Raw genomic sequence first — 19,861 nt, 5'->3', positions numbered from 1 at the left:
GGATAAGTGGAAAAAAAGGAAGTATCATGGGCCTCGTATTGACCATGTTTTTATTGACTGCGATCGTCACGATCTGCGAAAAACAAGTGCCACATGGGTCGAGTGACTCGAGGCGAGAGCGCGCTCACGTTCGCGGAGAAATCAATGCGAGTACCTGGTGCACGTTAAAACGTGGAATTCTCGCACGACAAGAGTGCCTTCGCGTGCCACGAGCACGGAATAACCGCGTGTGCTGAGCAACAAACGCGTACACTTGTACCCGCGTCAAGTGTGCAAGACGCGAACGATCCCTGCAATGAGCTCCTATTTTCGTAGCATCGCTAACACCGCGTGCACTTCGCTTAAATATCTTCTAAAACAGTGCCGAAAAGTACAAGCAAGGTGTGGGTTTTTCTTGTAGGCTTGAAGTTCTCCCGGCCCATTCTGTGTAACCATGCCGAACGACGCTCTCGGTCATTTTTCCCGGTCCGAATCTAGAAAAAAGTCTTTCTAGACTGAGTTCGGTTGCTGCATCCGAAGGCGCAGCATCTAGGCATGATTTCCTTGCAGTCAAATGCGAGCGTGAAAAAATACTTAGGGAAACTGTACTGCCTGCGCTCTAACTCAGCCGGCCTGCCCGGCGCTTGGAAGGTATATGGCACCTCAGAGGTCACATGGTACGGTTGGGCCAATGAACGCGTCGCCGGTGCGGAGAAAACGAATGCGGTACTCTGAACTTTTTTGCAGTGACTCTAGAATGGTTCATGGTACAGCCACCTGGAGGCACAGAGCTCAACCTTACACAGTAGCAGCCTCGAAGTGTATTCTTTGCTGCTGGTGTGTATTTTTCGCAGGAGTGTAATCATCAACACATTGTTTTTATAAACATTTAAAATGTTTTACACTTGGTTAGATCAATATTAGCGCTTTGTTTGGCTGGTTAAGCGCTGCGCCTACAAGTGTCTGGACCGTGCAGACCGATCAGGCCGCTCACGTACGTCTACGCTAAGGCTCCTTCATCAGCTTGAGTTTATGCCTCCAGTCATTTGCCGAAATGACCAACTTGCTTGAGGTTACCGGAATACCAGACACGTTCGGCGCTACGACAGAATGCTCACAACGCACGCTGCTTCGATAGTTCTCGCTTGGGGTCGACGGCCAAGCGGGTAGCGGAGAGGTCTCGCGCGGGCGGCGGCGGGCTCCAAAACAACCGGAAGTGGACGATGTGCAGAAACAGTGAAGGCGGAGCTTAGCCCCGCTCGCTCTGCGAACGAGTTGAGGAGGGAGGAGGGTAACTTCTAATCGCTTGTAGCTCCATTATTACGTAACGCTTTCCTTAAATTGTGGCGCAAATGTTCTACTTAAGCTGTACTCTACGCGTCTACAAAATTTGTCCGAACCGTTTCAGGCGCCCTTTAAGGGTTACGCACTGGATTCCAAGGGAAGGGAAGCGTAGCAGAGGGCGGCAGAATGTTAGGTGGGTGGATGAGATTAAGAAGTTTGCAGGGACAACATGGCTACAATTAGTACATGACCGGGGCAGTTGGAACAGTGTGGGAGAGGCCTTTGCCCTGCAGTGGGCGTAACCAGGCTGTGATGATGATGAATTATATGGACACACAAGGCGTATTTCTGTTGTCGGCGTAGTTGTCGCCATGAGGCTCCGTATAAAGTCCATGAGCGATAAATTCGTCGCCACGCGCCGTATGCTGTATGTGCGAGTGAAAGCGTCCGAGGGTGAGCTGGTGATCACAGCTAAATCTCGCGTAAGCAACGGCAGAAAGGATCGAGGAAGCTCGCCGCCTTTTGTCACGCACAAGGCTTCCTGGGAAGGTTAGCGAAGGGGGGGAGCACGGGCTTTCTACTCAAGTGACCCGGGCGCGTATATTTACAATTGATAGTTGGTACAGCGGGGCGTGGCACTTGCGGAGGCGCCGGACGTTTGCGCGCGTGCGCGAGTAAGAGCGAGTGCGAGAGAGAAAATGTGGGGGCTTTTGCTCCTTGAATGTATGACTGTGCCTAGGCACTACGGAGGAGTTTCTTAGGGCGTGCTGTATGCGTTTGTCCATAGGCGTGCCGGCATCGCGAAGTGGGATCGAGTTTGTTTACGCTTGGACGCTGGGCACCGGCACGGTGAAACAGGTGATAACATCGCAGATCTTTCCGTGGGAGCAGTAGGGACCGTGGAATATGCCGATTCACATATATTGCAAATGCAGAAGGCACAGCCTCTTAGACACCGCGGTTGAACGCGAGTGGTTGAAACGGTGCCGGCGGCATTCAACGGCCCCGCAACCGCTATAAGAAAACGTTTTTTTAAACAGAACAGGGCGCATTTTGACAGGAGTGTCCTTTTTTTTCTCCTTTTTGTTTTTTGACGGTAGAGTGCCGTAAGGCGCGACAAGGTTATGATCCGCCATGACTGACTGAACACCAGCGCAGTAAGTGCGAGAAATCTCTCCGTCGTACTTTTAGACACAGCGATCACCAAATTGGTTGTCAGTGAGCACTGGTTCACCTGTTTCACCGCGCCGGCAGCCAGCGTCCGAGCGCAAACAAACTCGACCACCCTCCACCATTCCGGTCCGCTTAGGACAAACGCACGCTAGCGTGCAAGGAAACCTCTCCACCGTAGTGCCTAGTGTCAGGATTGGGGGCTCAATCCCATCGTCCGTGGTCCTTTGCCAAGATTGGAGTACGGCATGAATTCGAAGGTAGCTGGCCCATGCCGTCGTCCAACTTATTTACGCTGAGATCGTTGATGAAGTGAAGAACTGCTTCTCATCGAGAACGAGGAAAAAGGGTTTATTTACAGAAATTAACTCAGTCTAACATGACTGCTTGAGAAAAAGAGTAACAGTCCAACATGACTGCATGAGAGAAGTGACTCAGTCTAACATGACTGCTCAAGAGAAGTGTCCTCAGCATTCGCACAACCACAGTTTTTATACACTCGATCCGCCGGTCTGACGACGCGGCGACTGTTCGTTTACTCATCACCACCTCGCCGCTGCTCTGCTGATCAGTTTACAGACACAAAGGCACACACATTCCGAAGCCCAAGCGACGGCGTTGAAGGGGGTGCCGTTCCGGAAAGTATCGACGCCGATCGAGGGTCGCTCGTTGTTTTGCGTCTGCCGAAACGTGAGAAGCGCAAAAATACGTCGTTCCCGCGGCAGCTTGACCAGGCGTGTCAAATCAGCTCCGCGTTGGGGAACTCTGGAATCATTGTCCACACACCGAACTCGTCCGGTCACAATGTCGATGGGGCTGGAGGAAGGAAGCGGGTTTTCAGCACAAAGGCCGCTTCTTCGAACGCCTCCTAGCTGCAGCGACGGAGAGGGAGAGGTGCGCGTCTTGCACCCCTTGTCGTAATCGGGTAGCAAGGTTGCAATCTTGCTTCGAAGCTCGCCATTCTTGACACTAGGCAGAGTCACATATTCAAGGAACAAAGGCCCCCAGACGTTCTCTCTCGCACCTGCCCTTACTCGTGCCTGCGCAGAAACTTCAAGCGCGGCGAGAAATACCACGCCCAGCCATTCCTACTAGCAGTTGCAAAAATGCGTCCCGAGTAGCCGCACGCCCACTATTGGGCCGCTGTGCCTTCAAAGCCATCTGCGATGGGCATCTGCTACAGGAGTCCGCGCTGTGTTTTCAAGGCGCAGTGCGCGTTGATGCGAGTGGCTGCACCTAGGTCAATGCGCTCGCTGCTGTTGCCGGGTTTACTCACTGCATCGTTTTGACAGTGAGTTTCCTCAGTCTTCGAGTGAGATGTGTTCATGTTGGCTTGTGCGCGCGTGACACCATGCTTGTTAATTTTGTTATACTCGTGGACAACATTCTAGGGCAATGAAGGCAAAGCAACGGAGACAAAGCACTCACAAGTGAGAGCGCTTGTACAAAGAGTCCCGCGCTTTATTACACGTTATTTTGGGCTAGAGAAGAGAAAACGTTAACAAATAATTAGCATCAGTTAAGTCAGACAGGACACTACTGAGTGTAAAGGTTTACTCATTTTGCGGCTTCTCCCTTCGCCTCTGGGGAAACGCGAAACTGCCGCACGTGGAAGCTACGTCGATTCAGCTTCTCTTCCGAGCAAACAAGTTTTAAAACTTGGTTCCGAGCAACCAGAAGCCCTGTCAAACTCTGCCGGATTACTTGGCACGGAACACGTGAGCAGCAGCCACGCGTCCGCAGTTTTCCCTTCACGCCGCAGGGCTCCGTGATCTCACCAATACTCTTCAACATCGCAATGATCGGACTGGCTCGAAGACTCAGCAAGATTGATGGCATCCAGCATGCAATATATGCTGACGACATCACGGTCTGGGTCAATCGAGGCTCTCTGGGACAGAAGCAAAAAAAATTGCAGGAGGCGGCCGAGTGCGTGGCAGAATACGTCAGAGAAAGGGGCCTGGCGTGCTCTACCGAAAAATCAGAAATCCTGAGAGTGGGAAGAAACCCCACCAAGGAAGAACTAATAGTAAAGCTAGAGGGACAAAACATACCTGAAAGGAGCATGATACGCGTCCTAGGCATGTGGATTCAAGGAAGCAAGAAATGCAGCCACACAATCAGCTTACTACAAAAATCGACAGAACAAGTAAGCCGAATGATAACGAGGGTGTCTGAAAGAAGAAGCGGAATGAGAGAAGAAGACACAATCAAGCTGGTCAGAAGCCTAGTGGTCAGCAGAGTCACGTACTCGCTCCCGTACCACAACATGACCAAGCACGAAAAAGAACAGACGGAAACGCTACTAAGGAAAGCGTATAAGACGGCGCTACATCTGCCTAGAAACACGCCCAACGATAAACTGTTACAGATGGGCCTGAGCAACACCTTCGAAGAACTCGCGGAAGCGCAGCTCGTTGCACAGATCGCCAGGCTCCAGGAGACTGCCAGCGGCCGCAAGCTCCTAAAGAGAATAGGGCATAACACAGACGGAATAGAGGATCGGGCTGCTAGCATCCCAGACAGCGTTCGCCAGACACTGGAGGTTAGCCCCCTACCAAGAAACATGGACCCGAATCTCCACGCCGCCAGAAGGCAGGCACGAGCAGATTTCGTGGAACGAAACCTAGCCGCACTAGAAAACACCGTATACACAGACGCGGCCGTATACCCATGGGACCGCAACACTAGAATGTTTAGAGTCGTGGCAGCAATGGTAAACCACACGGGAGAACCAATTAGCTGCGCGACCCTGAGAAACTGCACTGTAACGGAGGGGGAGGAAGTCGCCGTAGATCTAGCGGCGGCTGAAGGTTACCGCAGGAACAAATCTCTGATAATTCTAACGGACTCCAAAGCAACATGCAGGAACTACACACAAGGCAAAGTTAGTAAGGAAGCACTGAGAATCCTCCTCAAAACAGAGCCTCCTAACAAAAAGATAAAACGTAGGATCTTCTGGATACCGGTACACACCGGTATAGAGGGCAACTCAAGGGTGGACCGCCTAGTTCGCGAACTCAGGCACCGAGCAGGGCAGTCGGAAACCCTAGAGGCCCCCTTAACGGTTGAGCCGACGTATGCAGAAATACTTAACCACTACAGAGCAAGGAGACTTAAATACCCCCCACCCCACACATCGCTCACACAACATGAGGCAGTAAGCTGGCGAAGACTGCAAGCGGGCACGTTCTTCAACCTGCACACATTACACAAAATGTTCCCTACCCAGTACAGGGATACATGCCCGTGGTGCGGAACAACCCCCACGTTATACCACATCACGTGGGAATGCAAGCGTAATTTCGCATTCCATAAAGTAAATAACCCAAGTGCGGAACAATGGGAGGGTCTGCTCACCAGCAGCGAGCTCGCAGCCCAACGGGCAATTGTGCAGCACGCCTGCGAGGCAGCGAGACTCAGCGGTGCCCTGGAATAGGGGCGCCGACCTTGTGAAGCGGCCAGGACTCAAAACATGAAGACACCGGCCCACCGCCAATCTCTCTGAGATATAGAGAAATAAAGTTTTTCCATTCCATTCCCTTCAAAGCCGCAGAAAGTCGTCCACGAGTTGTTGCGTATCGCAGGGTACTGTACCTCACCGCTGCCGATCAGTTGTTGCGACGCCTGTTTATCGAAGCTCGACCGACGTTACTATTGGCTAGCCTGCCGTTGTCGGCAGGCTGCAGGCATCCGGTAGAACATGGCGACCAGGCACGGACGAGACGACTTCTAGTGCGTAACTTGCACTGTTCATTCAAAGGTTGGTGAAAGATGATAAGAGAATGAAGTTTAAAAGTACTTTGCAGAGCCCCTTTATATAGGCTCTCTGAAATCGTGGGCGCGATCTTAATCACGTCAATGTCACGTGCCAGGCACTGAGTCTGGTTTGTGGACGGGCGTCTCCCACTTTCAGTGAGTCGGTACGGGCACGCCTCCGCAGGTACCAAGCCCCTAGGTGCGGGATCGGAGGCGCTTTTCCTTTCTTCTAGGTGACATTAGTTCGCGGAAAGGGGCCTGGTCCATTCTCCCAGTTGACAAGGTAAGCTTTCGTCGTGGCTTTGCAGCTGCTTTCACTTTCAGTGAGCCTGTAGGTCCGGAGGGGCGGCTTGATCCTTTTTTCTAGGCGACGTTGGTTCGCGGAAGTTCTCCTGTAGAGTGTCACAGTTCGTGGAAAGGGCGTCTGGTTGTGCATAGTGGCGGTTGCTCTATTGCCACGTTGACGTCTTTACAAGCGTGCCTCTTCTTGCGGCAGCCCAGGAGTCCTGTCTTCATAGTGAAATATTTTGCGCGCACAATTGACAAGGACACAGTGAAGGGGCCGCACGAGGGTTTACTCACAACTGCTTTATTTGCGGAAAGATACCGAACATATACCGCATCTATCAGCTCTGAGCATGTGTAACAAAAGTCGTCAGTAAAACAGAAACAGATTAAAAACAGATTATAAAGGTTCAATCAGTATTTAAAAAGGCAAATTCATTTTCAGTGATTGCAACCGATGGCTGGCTGATGCATTTTTCAGCACGCTTTTTGATATGAAATGCATCTGTGATTTCACGTGTTTGTTTTTATCTGAAAACCAAATGCCAGTGTCAAAAAATAACGGATCACAATGACATAGATTACAGTGGTTCGACAAGTGCGAATAGTTTTCTTTACCAAGAGAACGTTCATGTTCCTTTAGGCGGGCGTTTATGCACCGACCGGTTTGTCCTATGTACACGTTGCCACAGGTTCATAGAAGCCGGTACACAACACCCATTCTATATTTTGTGAATTTTTGACCGTCCTTAAGACGGCAGCTGCATTTTTTACCCTATTGTCAAAATTATTTGAAATAGGTTGGCACAGTTTTTGCACCTTGTTAGGAGTACTCAAAACCACTTCAACGCCATACCGGCTGGCAACATTCCTTAGCCCATGGGAAAAATAATGGGCGTAAGGTACAACCGCAAGGCGCTTTTTGTTCGTGCTAAGCCTGTTCCTTGAATCTGTGGGTTGTACACCCTTTACTATTCTTATAACCTTTTCGGCCGCTCTGACTATAATGCGTTCCGGGAATCCCACTAAAGCTAGTCTTGTTACGTGATTAGCAAAGGTTTCTTTTATTCGGTGGCCACAAGATATTACTAAAGCGGCCCGAAGGCAAAACACCGCAATTGTGCTTTCATAATTTTTATAATGAATATAATATTCATAATGAATATTTACAATTATTATTAGGGATATAATTATATTCGAGTGCTGATTGCTGTGCTATCGTTTAACGAAGCTTTCCCTCAAGTCTAAATATTTTAAGGCAGTTTGTCGTGTCTGTATCATAGCCACGCACGCTTATATCGCCTTCCGTTTCTCTACCACGGGTGCGCTTTAAAACCATGGCGCTGCAATTTTGCTTTCCTTTCCTTCCTTCTTCTCCGCCCTTAAACTGGCTCTCTTAACTACTACACGCAGAGACAAAGCAACAGCGCGCGCATGCGATCCCATAGATGAGATGAATACATATATATATAGAAAATTATCAATCATAGCTCTCGTAGTATAGCCTTCTGGGCCGTTTCATTTTTTTTTCTTTCGAAAGTAGGCCTATTAGGGTTATTATAATTACACGAAGGTATTTCGCCCTCGCCAGCAGCAGTCCTTGAGATAGTTATTCTGGCGGCTAGCTTCCCACGCTATGCGTGCCGCCCTCGCACCTGTTTAATATTTTCCTAGACGCTAGAGTTATACTATGTCCACGCAACCTTGAGTGATCGGAAAGCGCGTTTTCCCCTCTTGGCCGGCGAAGAAGGGAGGCTTCGTTCCGGCCGCAGAGCTTTCCACGCCTCAGTAAGGTGCCTGGTGGTGGTCTCGTGCGGACGATGCCCTTTCGGTGAGCGCATATTTCCCCCCTCATCTTTTAAGAGGTTCAATACTTACAAGCATTTGCCTCGCAAACCATATTTATTTAAAGGAAATTTTCCATGTCTCAATAATTTCTCTCGTCGTATTCGAGTGCTGATTGCAGTGTTATAGTTTGTTAACGAAGCTTTCCCCTCAAGTCTAAATATTTTAAGGCAGTTTTCCTAGTCTCTAAAGCCGCTCGAGTTCGCTCTTCTCCTCGGGCAGCCATTTTTCGCAGAAAACATTAGTCCCTTTCCACGTAAGTAAAAGGCTCGGAGCAGGAGCTATGGCACTTGAAAGTTAACTGGGGCCTGACGAATCAACCGACTGAGCTATCTTACCGGGCAACATCCAAGGGTCACGAATTCAAATCACCTGTCATGGCCCTTTTTTTCTCCCCTTTTCTTCATTTTTTTTCTTTTTACTGTCTCTTCCTTTATTTTATCACTGTACGGGAACCCTCCTAAACAAATTATATACACCCTCAATTAGGTATGGCGACACATGTGCAGGTCATAAATACCAGGTTCTCTAGCCGGGTGCCAGCCGTGCGGTATAACCGAGCTCAGATTGGTCAACCTTGACTGATCAAATAGGGCACCACTGTAGGTTAAATGAGGCGTACAACTCCTGCGGGACCCGCCGTGGTTGCTCAGTGGCTATGGTGTTAGACTGCTGAGCACGAGGTCATGGGATCGGATCCCTGCCACGGCGGCCGCATTTCGATGGGGGCGAAAAGCGAAAACACCCGTGTACTTAGAATTAGGTGCACGTTAAAGACCCCAGGTGGTCGAAATTTCTGGGGTCCTCCACTACGGCGTGCCTCATAATCAGAAAGTAGTTTTGTCACGTCAAACCCCATAATTTAATTTTTGTTATTTAACTCCTGCGGGGACGGTGGAGTATCCGTCTCCCGTGCAAGGGGACCGTGGTTCAAACACCCAAGGCCGCGCAATTCTCCACCGGAAAATACCAAAAAAACCGTGTGTTGAGAAAATTGCACAAAGAGGCCTGGAGTGCGGCCTGATCCCGGTGGCCAGAACCGGTAACGCACTCCCTCACCAGAGCAGGATTGGCCACCCTGGTGCAGTACTTGGCCACAGCATCCTATATGAATACAACAATCAAACCCCGGCCCTCAGTCACCAGCAGCCGCGAAGCAACTGACCACGGCGGCAGTCAGATCTGTGACGCTACAGAGGGTGCTAAGAATACCTGGCTCCGGACAAGCCACCATTGGAATCTGAACCTGGCAACGTTTAACGTTAGAATATTATCTAGTGAGGCGAGTCTAGCAGTGTTATTGCAGGAATTAGAGGGTAGTAAATGGGATATAATAGGGCTCAGTGAGTTAGGAGGACAAAAGAAGCATATACAGTGCTAAAAAGCGGGCACGTACTGTGCTACCGGGGCTTAGCGGAGAGACGAGAACTAGAAGTCGCATTCCTGATTAATAAGGAAATAGCTGGTGACATACAGGAATTCTATAGCATTAACGAGAGGGTGGCAGGTCTCGTTGTGAAACTTAATAAGAGGTACAAATTGAAGGCGGTACAAGTCTATGCCCCTACATGCAGTCATGATGACCAGGAAGTCGAAAGCTTTTATGAAGACGTGGAATCGGCGATGGGTAAAGTCAAAACAAAATACACTATACTGATGGGCGACTTCAATGCCAGGGTAGGCAAGAAGCAGGCTGCAGACAAGTCAGTGGGGGAATATGGCATAGGCTCTAGGAATAGTAGAGGAGAGTTATTAGTAGAGCTTGCAGAACACAATATTATGCGGATAATGAATACCTTTTTCCGCAAGCGGGTTAGCCGAAAGTGGAGGTGGAGGAGCCCGAGTGGTGAGAGTAGAAATGAAATCGACTTCATACTCTGCGCGAACCCTGGCATCATACAAGATGTAGACGTGCTCGGCAAGGTACGCTGCATGCAGTGACCATAGGATGGTAAGAGCTCGAATTAGCCTAGACTTGAGGAGGGAACGGAAGAAACTGGTACACAAGAAGCCAATCAATGAGTTAGCGGTAAGAGGGAAACTAGAGGAATTCCGGATCAAGCTACAGAACAGGTATTCGGCTTTCACTCAGGAAGAGGACCTTAGTGTTGAAGCAATGAACGACAATCTCATGGGCATCATTAAGGAGTGCGCAATACAAGTCGGTGGTAACGCCGTTAGACAGGAAACTAGTAAGCTATCGCAGGAGACGAAAGATCTGATCAAGAAACGCCAGTGTATGAAAGCCTCTAACCCTACAGCTAGAATAGAACTGGCAGAACTTTCTAAGTTAATCAACAAGCGCAAGACAGCGGACCTCAGCAACTATAATATGGATAGAATTGAACAGGCTCTCAGGAACGGAGGAAGCCTAAAAACAGTGAAGAAGAAACTAGGAACAGGCAAGAATCAGATGTGTGCGTTCAGAGACAAAGCCGGCAATATCGTTACTAATATGGATGAGATATATGAGATGAGTAGCTGAGGAGTTCTACAGAGATTTATATAGTGCCAGTGGCACCCACGACGATCGTGGAAGAGAGAATAGCCTAGAGGAATTCGAAATCCCACAGGTAACGCCAGAAGAAGTAAAGAAAGCCTTAGGAGCTACGCAAAGGGGGAAGGCAGCTGGGGAGGATCAGGTAAGAGCAGATTTGTTGAAGGATGGTGGTCAGATTGTTCTAGAGAAACTGCTTACCCTGTATAAGCAATGCCTCATAACCTCGAGCGTACCGGAATCTTGGAAGAACGGTAACATAATCCTAATCCACAAGAAAGGGGACGCCAAAGACGTGAAAAATTATAGACCGATCAGCTTACTGTCCATTGCCTACAAAGTATTTACTAAGGCAATCGCAAATAGAATCAGGGACACCTTGGACTTCTGTCAAGCAAAGGACCAGGCAGGATTCCGTAAAGGCTACTCAACAATAGACCACATTCAAACTATCAATCAAGTCATACAGAAATGTGCAGAATTTAATCAACCCTTATATATAGCTTTCATTGATTACGAGAAAGCGTTTGATTCAGTCGAAACCTCAGCAGTCATGGAGGCATTACGGAATCAGGGTGTAGATGAGCCATATGTAAAAATACTGTAAGATATCTATAGCGGCTCCACAGCCACCGTAGTCCTCCACAAAAAAAGCAACAAAATCTCAATAATGAAAGGCGTCAGACAGGGAGAAACGATCTCTCCAATGCTATTCACAGCATGTTCACAGGAGGTGTTCAGAGACCTGGAGTGGGAAGAATGGGGGATAAAAGTTGATGGTGAATACCTTAGCAGCTTGCGATTCGCTGATGATATTGCCTTGCTTAGTAACTCAGGAGACCAATTGCAATGCATGCTCACTGACCTGGAGAGGCAAAGCAGAAGAGTGGGTCTGAAAATTATTCTGCAGAAAACTAAAGTAATGTTTAACAGTCTCGGAAGAGAACAGCAGTTTATGATAGGTAGCGCGGCACTGGAAGTGGTAAGGGAATACATCCACTTAGGGCAGGTAGGGACCACGGATCCGGATCATGAGACTGAAACAACCAGAAGAATAAGAATGGGCTGGGATGCGTTTGGCAGGCATTCTCAAATCATGAACAGCAGGTAGCCACTTTCCCTCAAAAGGAAAGTGTATAACAGCTGTCTGTTACCAGTACTCACATATGGGGCACAAACGTGGAGGCTTAAGAAACGGGTTCTGCTGAAATTGAGGACGACGCAACGAGCTATGGAAAGAAGAATGATCGGTGTAACGTTAAGGGATAAGAAAAGAGCAGATTGGGTGAGGCAACAAACGCGGGTAATTGACATCTTAGTTGAAATCAAGAAAAAGAAATGGGCATGGGTAGGACATGTAATGAGGAGGGAAGATAACCGATGGTCATTAAGGGTTACGGACTGGATTCCAAGGGAAGGAAAGCGTAGCAGGGGGCGGCAGAAAGTTAGGTGGGCGGATGACATTAAGACGTTTGCAGGGACAACATGGCCACAATTAGTACATGACCGGGGTAGTTGGGGAAGTATGGGAGAGGCCTTTGCCCTGCAATGGGCGTAACTAGGCTGATGATCATGATGATGATGATGAATTTTTATACCGGGAACTCTGAACACTGTCAATAGAAATAAATTAAATTCAGTTTAAAATGTGTGTTCGAAAAAACAAACACATGACAAACTTGGTTTTTGTACAGCAATTCGAAGATAGGCCCAGCTTTGGAGAATTTTATGCGTCTTTTAAAAGCGAACTCCATCCACAATACTTTTTCTCCATAATTTGTAACTTTTTGAGCGTCCAGCCAAATATATTCGAAATAAAAATTTTGCAGGGCGTCGAAAATTGCAGTTGTTGCGCAGAAATAAAAGAAGAATGACGTTCTATTTCACTGAAATTTCGTCAGCATTATCGCCTGTCATCGTTAATTTCCTTTATTCCAAAATATGGCTGAGTATCTTTCTTCCTCCGTCACCGACGAACCGCGATGCTGGAGGAGCAGGTGCACCCACCTGTTCCCTGAGTGCGAACGAGCAGCTCTCTTGCGGCTCGGCGACGAAGCTCCAGTCGATGTCCGTGTGGTGGCTGACAGAGGCCAGCATAGGCACGTCCGTCACCGAGTCCTCGACGCCGCCGGCCTCAAGCAAGAGGACTCGGTGCGAGGGGTCTTGCGACAGGCGGTTGGCCAACACAGAGCCTGCTGAGCCACCGCCCACTGCGAAAAGAAAATTGTGTAGTTAATAAGAGCGATGAAATTTTATTGTCAAGCCAAATACTTTACACAGCACAGCTATACCAAAGCAAAACAAAGATTTGAAGGGCAGAGCCTCGCAGTTATTGGAGCATTTTACCATATATGCCAAACCAACAGAGGATCAGGGTTAGATGCTCTGGATCAAATAATAAGCGATAGCTCCTTTAATACTTTTTTTCGGCTTCTTTATTGGCAAAAGTGGTTCTGGGTTAAGACCATCTGATTTACTATAGACATGTTATGACAATGAGAGGTTCGGCGTGTGTGAGTGCGCTTCTCAACGAGTAAATGACGCAGCCGTTGCGGTACCAATGAATCAGCCTTTATAGCCATCTGCACTTAACCTGCAGGGGTTCTGGTGACCGCTTTTGTTGTCTACGGAACTACACAATAAAAGAATAGCTGTACCTTACGATGTGCGGTTATTTAATGGTGCAAGGGCCAGTTATGGCCAAAGAGCGCCATGACAAATGGTAATTTTAAGGATTTATTGTGCATAGCATAGACAGCGAATTCATCTCGGTAGATGTGACATGGCTGTATAAGGGCCTAAAAATTTTCGCTGTAAATGTCTAGAATATATAGCTACTAAAATAACGACACTGATTAGCGATGGACCTGGACGATGACAATTGGGTTTGGTAAAAAACCTATGAAAAGGACACAACAGTTACACTAGAGCATGAAGACGGTCCTCGAATTCAATGGCTGATAACCACGTTTTAAAATTTCCTGGCCAAATTATTTTCAGAGTGGCGGTTTCGGCTAGGAAATCTAAGACTATTTGCAGTTTAAAAAGCGGTTGACCGCTAAGAAATAAATCAGGGTGAAGAGCTACGTTTTCCCGATATTTATTCGGTACACCTACATCGCCTGCATGACATTATCGTAGGGGGGTTAAAATACAGTTGGTCGCAATAGTAACACATTTAGCAACATCAAAAGAATACATTAGTAAATACAACATTGTTTAAACACCGAACTTCCCAAAGCTGAAGACAAACTAACAAAGTACCAGACAAAGTGAATAACAAAGTAACTAACAAAGTAACTAACAAAAAAATGAATAGCATATGTGTAGAGATGAATAAAAGAACAATCAAAGAATACGGCTCTCAATAGCATTTTCAATACTATACGCTGCCAACACTTCATTAGGGAGCTTATTCCAATCGTTAATCGTGTTAGGAAAAAATGAATACTTAAACACATTGGTACGGCACTCATAAGCTCTAATTTTGTTAGCGTGGTGTCTCCTAGATGAAACGTAATGCGGCTCCTTGATGAACAGTGCTTTGTCGATACCTGTTTTGCTTTTATATATATTGTAAAGAAATTTCAATGTTAGGATTTTCCTGCGTGAAGAAAGAGTTTTCCAACCCAACCTTTCTCGTTATTCCGGATCGTCTGGCAGTAAAATTATAATTTCCTGTTACGAAGCGTGCTGCTTGCTTCTGGACGCGTTCTATTTTGTCTGTGAGGTGTTTAGTGTATGGATCCCAGGTAACGCATGCATATTCTAGAATAGGCCTGACGTTTCTTAAATAAAAAGTTGCCTTCAGTGATGAAGGAGAATGCTTAAAATTTCGTCGGGGAAAGTGAAGAAGACGGTAAGCTTTCGCGCTTATTGAGTTAATATGATTAGTCAAGCGCTTCAGAAAACGTAACTCCGAGGTACTTAACATCCTTAGCGGTACTGAGTGCAATATTATTTACGAAATAGGATCTGGGGAATCTTTTCTTTTTCTTTGTAAACTGCACATGGTAGCATTTACCAGTATTCAGAGTCATCTGCCACCGCTTGCACCAGATAGACACTTTTTCAAGGTCATCCTGTAAGACAGACGTATTGGCATGACATTTCAATGTACGATACATTACGCAGTCGTCGGCATACAGTCTAATTAGTGATTTAAGGCCTAATATACTAAATCGTTATTATAAACAAGGAACAAAAATGGCCCAAGCACAGAGCCCTGAGGCACTCCCGATAGCACGTGAATTGGAGCCTATGTTGCTCACTTAAGAACAACTTGCTGTTTTTGCAGGTGCAAATAATCCTTTATCCAGCCGATAATATGTTCAGAAATGCCCAGGACCGATAGCTTTAAGCAAAGTAGATTGTGCGGGACGACATCAAATGCTTTCCGGAGATTAAGAAAGAGTGAACCTATGTGTTCAACGTGGTCCAGGCCGAGTGCAATGTCGTGAGTGAATTCGGGTTGTTGTGTTACACAGTGGCGTAGCCAGAAATTTCTTTCGGGGGGGGCTCACATTGCAGCTCGGCCTCCTCCTAAGAGGAAAAATTAGGTCGGATGCTCCTATCTAAATACACGTAGAAGGAAAATTCGTTTTTCTCGGCAACCACTGCACCAAATTTGATTATATTTGTCGCATTTAAAAGAAAAACTTAAATTCTAGTGCCTGTTTGTTTCGAATTTCCGATTTACGTCGTCAACATTTTACAGAAAAGTGGCACAAATCGAAAAGTTTCAGAAAACGAAACAATTAAGTTTATAGATCTGTAAATCAGCAATGAAAATTGATATCACAATTCCGTGAATTGCACATAATAGTATGTCTACAGCGGACAAAATTGATATGTTACACATGAGTGTCAAAAAATAAAGTATTATGGAAATACGGCTCTTGCAGAACCCTTGTACATAACATAACCAATTCATGTAAGATACAAATAGACATATCCTATTTGTCCGCTTTGAATGGTGTACTGGGAGCCGCGTACAGAACCGCGATATCTGTTTTTATGCAGAGCTCTTAATCTGTAAACTTCGTCCTATTTTTTCGAAGTTTCGAATTTTTCAAAATATTTTAAACAAAGTTTGGGCCCTAAATCGAAATTCCACTTCCAACACTAGAATTTAACTTACTCTCTCAAATGCAACAAATTTCATTAAAAGCGATTCAGGAGTTATCTCAGAAAAGCGTTTCTGCGTTTTACATGTATCTGAATAGGCCGCGTCGGAGTTGCGCCCAAGCTAAGATTCCTCTTAAATAATTTGCCTATGGATCAAATACATAAATAATAACCTCATTGCCATTGCCAAAGATGCTGCAAACGAATTATTGAACGCTACGCACTGTCAATACAAGTAAAATACGTATTTTTCATAAAATATTATATTCGTATGTGCCAAAAATCGTGCCCAACGTAACTGATGTCAATGCTTCCATGTTCTTGTCTATTTAATAATAAAGAAAATATCACATGAACTTTAGAACTACATCAGTTCAAAATCATCAAAGCAGTACATGTCGCTGATATGAAAAATGTAAAGGCCATGAAATGAACAAGTTGAGGACAAATATGTTAATTAAACTTTGTCATTCAAGGTCCTTGTTTAAATCCTTGTACATATGCAACGGCCAGTAAAAAATCTCAATGACGCTGTCATTTGTTCCAATGTATTACGCAGAAACATCTATCACCGGTCGTCTATTGTGACTAATTGCACCGAAATTATACTAGCAGCAGAGGGCGAGTCAAATGAAAGTGAGCCAAGGCAAATATATGACAAACGGGGTACTTTATTTAAAGCAGCCTCCATGAGCATTTAGATATTTAGACATTTCTCTCATTGACTAACGAGTCGCGTAATTCCCGTCTCATAAATTGTACTGGCAGCAGAGGGCGAGTCAAATGAAAGTGAGCCAATGCAAATATATGACAAACGGGGTACTTTATTTAAAGCAGCCTCCGTGAGCATTTAGACATTTAGACATTTCTCTCATTGACTAACGAGTCGCGTAATTCCCGTCTCATAAAGCTCATTGGGTCACTGCTTCAAAACGTCTGCAACTGACATTCACGTCATCGTCCGAGACGAATCTGGTTCCCATGAGCTGTTTTTTCGGTTGCGCCAAAATGTGGAAGTCGCAAGGCGACAGATCTGAGTTGTATGGCGAATATTGCAGCATTTCCTACTTGAACTTCGCCAGTTTTATATTAACCACATCAGCCACTTGGAGATGGGCATTGTCGTGGAACAAGATGAACCCATTCGTCAATTTTTCACGTAGTTTGTTCTTGACTGCGACACGCAGGCGATCCGGCGTTTCACAATATCGTAAACAAGTGATAGTCTCTCAAGATTCAGTAAATTCTATCAGTAATGGCTCCTGACGATCGAAAAATAAAAGTCAACAACACCTTTCCGGTGGAAATGGTGGTCTTTCCTTTTTTTGGGGGGGGGGGGGTGGTGAATTCAAGTGTTTCCATTGTAAGCTTTGCCGTCGTGTTTCAGGCTCGTAGTAGTGGAACCATGGTTCGTTCTCGATCACACTTGCAGACAAGAAATCGTCACCCTTATTGTAATAGCGGATCAGATGAGTAAAGGCAGCGCCGAACTTCTCCTTATTCTGGCAGAGATTCAAAATCTTCGGCATCCATTGCGCACACAAGAGCCGATAACCAAGATGTTCATGAATTATGGCGTCAACGGTGACGGTGAACCGAACCGTGACTGATGTTCACACGCTCTGCCAGTTCATCGATGCTTATCCTCCGTTCTTGTGTCATCAGCTTATCAGCCTTTGAAATTTTGTTAGGGGTGATTGCACGATGGCTTCGTCCCAGTCTGGGATTGTCTTTGCAACTTCCACGTCCTTCTTTGAACCGTTTGTTCTAACGCTTCACAGTGGCCAATGAAATGCAATGTTCAATCGACACGGCAGCCATACGATGACTAATTTCTTTTCGGGAAACACCTTCACCTGTCAAAAAGCTCACGACACCACGCTGCTCAACTTCTGGAGCGTCCATTACGTCACGCAATTATGTTAAACCAAGTTTATGAGCGCATTAAAGAACATTTACGCTCACACCTGCATGCCACTTTTGTAAATGAGAGATGCGTGCGTGCTACGCGCAGGCCTTGCAGATAATGAGCAGAACCATCATTGCGCGCGGTGGGTAGGCTCAATTTCATTTGACTCGCCCTCGTACATTAGAAATGCGAAGATAGAATGGAATATACAAATGCGAAGATACAGCTTGATAAAGGGCAAAAAGTGTGACTGGAAACAAAGTTCATTGCACTTATACACAAAACCCCGCAACATATTTAAATATACGTATAAGTCTCCAATAAACCCACGTATCTAAGAAAAAGTCGCTGTATATAATGCGTCAAACAAGGCAAATAAACGTGTTGCGCTATCACAGATTCCAAGAATCCTAGATTCCGCCCCCATTCCATCCACTCCCCCCGATGTACGGCGCGCGATGGCAGGCGGCGCGCTTGCTCCTCGCATTTCTCCCTTGCGTACACACCACTGAGCCGCCATCATCGGCTCAGCCATTCCGCCCCCCCCCCCCTAAGCTTTCGCTCGCAAATACAGCATGCTGCACGCGGTCACGATCTTATCACCCTTGGACTTTATACGAAACATGAGGGCGACGGCAGGAATGCGCCTGGAGTGCCCATATAATTGCTATCGCAATAACATAAGAGCATCCGGCAAGTGAAGCCTCCCGTGGCTCATTGCTTTCCACAAAAGAAGTAACAAAATCGAACTTTCGCCATGCGACAATTCGCTGCACCGCAACATATTTTTTTTTTCCTTTTGTGGGGCGGGGGAACCGTAACGAAAAAAAAATACGCAAAGGAAAGTATGTTGGTGACAATCGAATGCCCACTTTGGGCAACTAATGTGGCTATTAAAGGAATATCGAAGAAAACACGAGACGCTTGGTTCACCAAGAACCATGTGAATACTACTCGGTATCCTGCACTGGCAAAACAAGACTTTCTGGAGAGGTTGCGCTCAAGCGAACGCGGTGCAATCCGTCGAGTCCCCACATTGATGTCGTTGAGCGACCATTGTTTCTTTTTCTCGTCTGCTAGCTAGAAAGCGTCCAAAAACTCTGCCAGATGAAAATATTCTCGTCCAGAGAAGTCCAGAGAGTCCAGAGAAACCAAAGAAGTGCGCCGCGCGGTGGTCGGGGCAACACGAGAAAAATGAATGCGCTCTGGCTGGCTCTGGCAGCCCCCAGGTAGGGGACCGAGAACAACAAAATTGAAGAGGCTCAACGTGGTCTTCGCGATTAAAAGTTATAGTAGAAAAAATAAATAACAATGAAGTTACCTTGGCTGGCTTTAGTGTCTTCACTGGATGCTTTGGCGCAGGTGAAAAAAAATTGATGTTTTTTATGTGACATACGGCACGAATGAACCAGCACAACGCTTCGTCTCATCGGGCCTCGCTGCGGGCTTTGTCAACTTGTCTGATAGTGCGTTGATTTGGCTAGTCTCGTTGTATGGTCCGATGTGCGACATTCGAAACGTTATTGCACCTTTGACGTCAAATATTTATGGGAACATTAAACTTACATTGTTACGCAATTGAAAATCTAAAGCACACGTTTGGAAATGTCAATGTACCTTTCAGATCAAAAGTTTCTGAGAACTTTATACCCATAAAGTTTCGGAATTGACATCCACGCGCACCGTAGATTCCATGATAGAGTGTAGATTCCGCAGCCTCCGCGAGATGCCGCGGCGAGCCCGTTCGCCATCAAAACGTCCTTGAAACTTAGTGCTCGGATGGGGCTGCTTGCGTTATGTGACTCCCGGTGCATGGGCGTTGCCGCGAAATCCAGCCCGAGTTCGCAATTTTTGCGGTGAGATGGCTTTTCGAGCATGAAAAATACGTTCTAGATAAAATCCAGAATGATTTTCTGCGCCGGGGGTTGCTTTGGTCGGCGGTGCATGGACAGCGCGAAAAAATTTCGGGGGGGGCTGAAGCCCCATAAGCCCCCCCCCCCCCCTGG

General features: G+C 46.7%; 1 protein-coding gene across 1 annotated transcript in view; it reads right to left on the bottom strand.

The window, feature by feature from the left end:
* The window catches only part of LOC135921120 (4-pyridoxate dehydrogenase-like), a 337,516-nt gene that overhangs the window by 217,621 nt on the left and 100,034 nt on the right, over window positions 1–19,861 (bottom strand). The window contains exon 2 of the mRNA XM_065455439.2: window positions 12,827–13,029. Within this exon, the coding sequence (XP_065311511.1) occupies window positions 12,827–13,029 (203 nt within the window). The remainder of the gene's footprint in view (window positions 1–12,826; window positions 13,030–19,861) is intronic.

Source organism: Dermacentor albipictus, chromosome 2 (genome assembly GCF_038994185.2).
Source record: "Dermacentor albipictus isolate Rhodes 1998 colony chromosome 2, USDA_Dalb.pri_finalv2, whole genome shotgun sequence".
NCBI classification, from domain to species: Eukaryota; Metazoa; Arthropoda; class Arachnida; order Ixodida; family Ixodidae; genus Dermacentor; species Dermacentor albipictus.
This window is presented reverse-complemented; position numbering and strand designations above follow the sequence as displayed.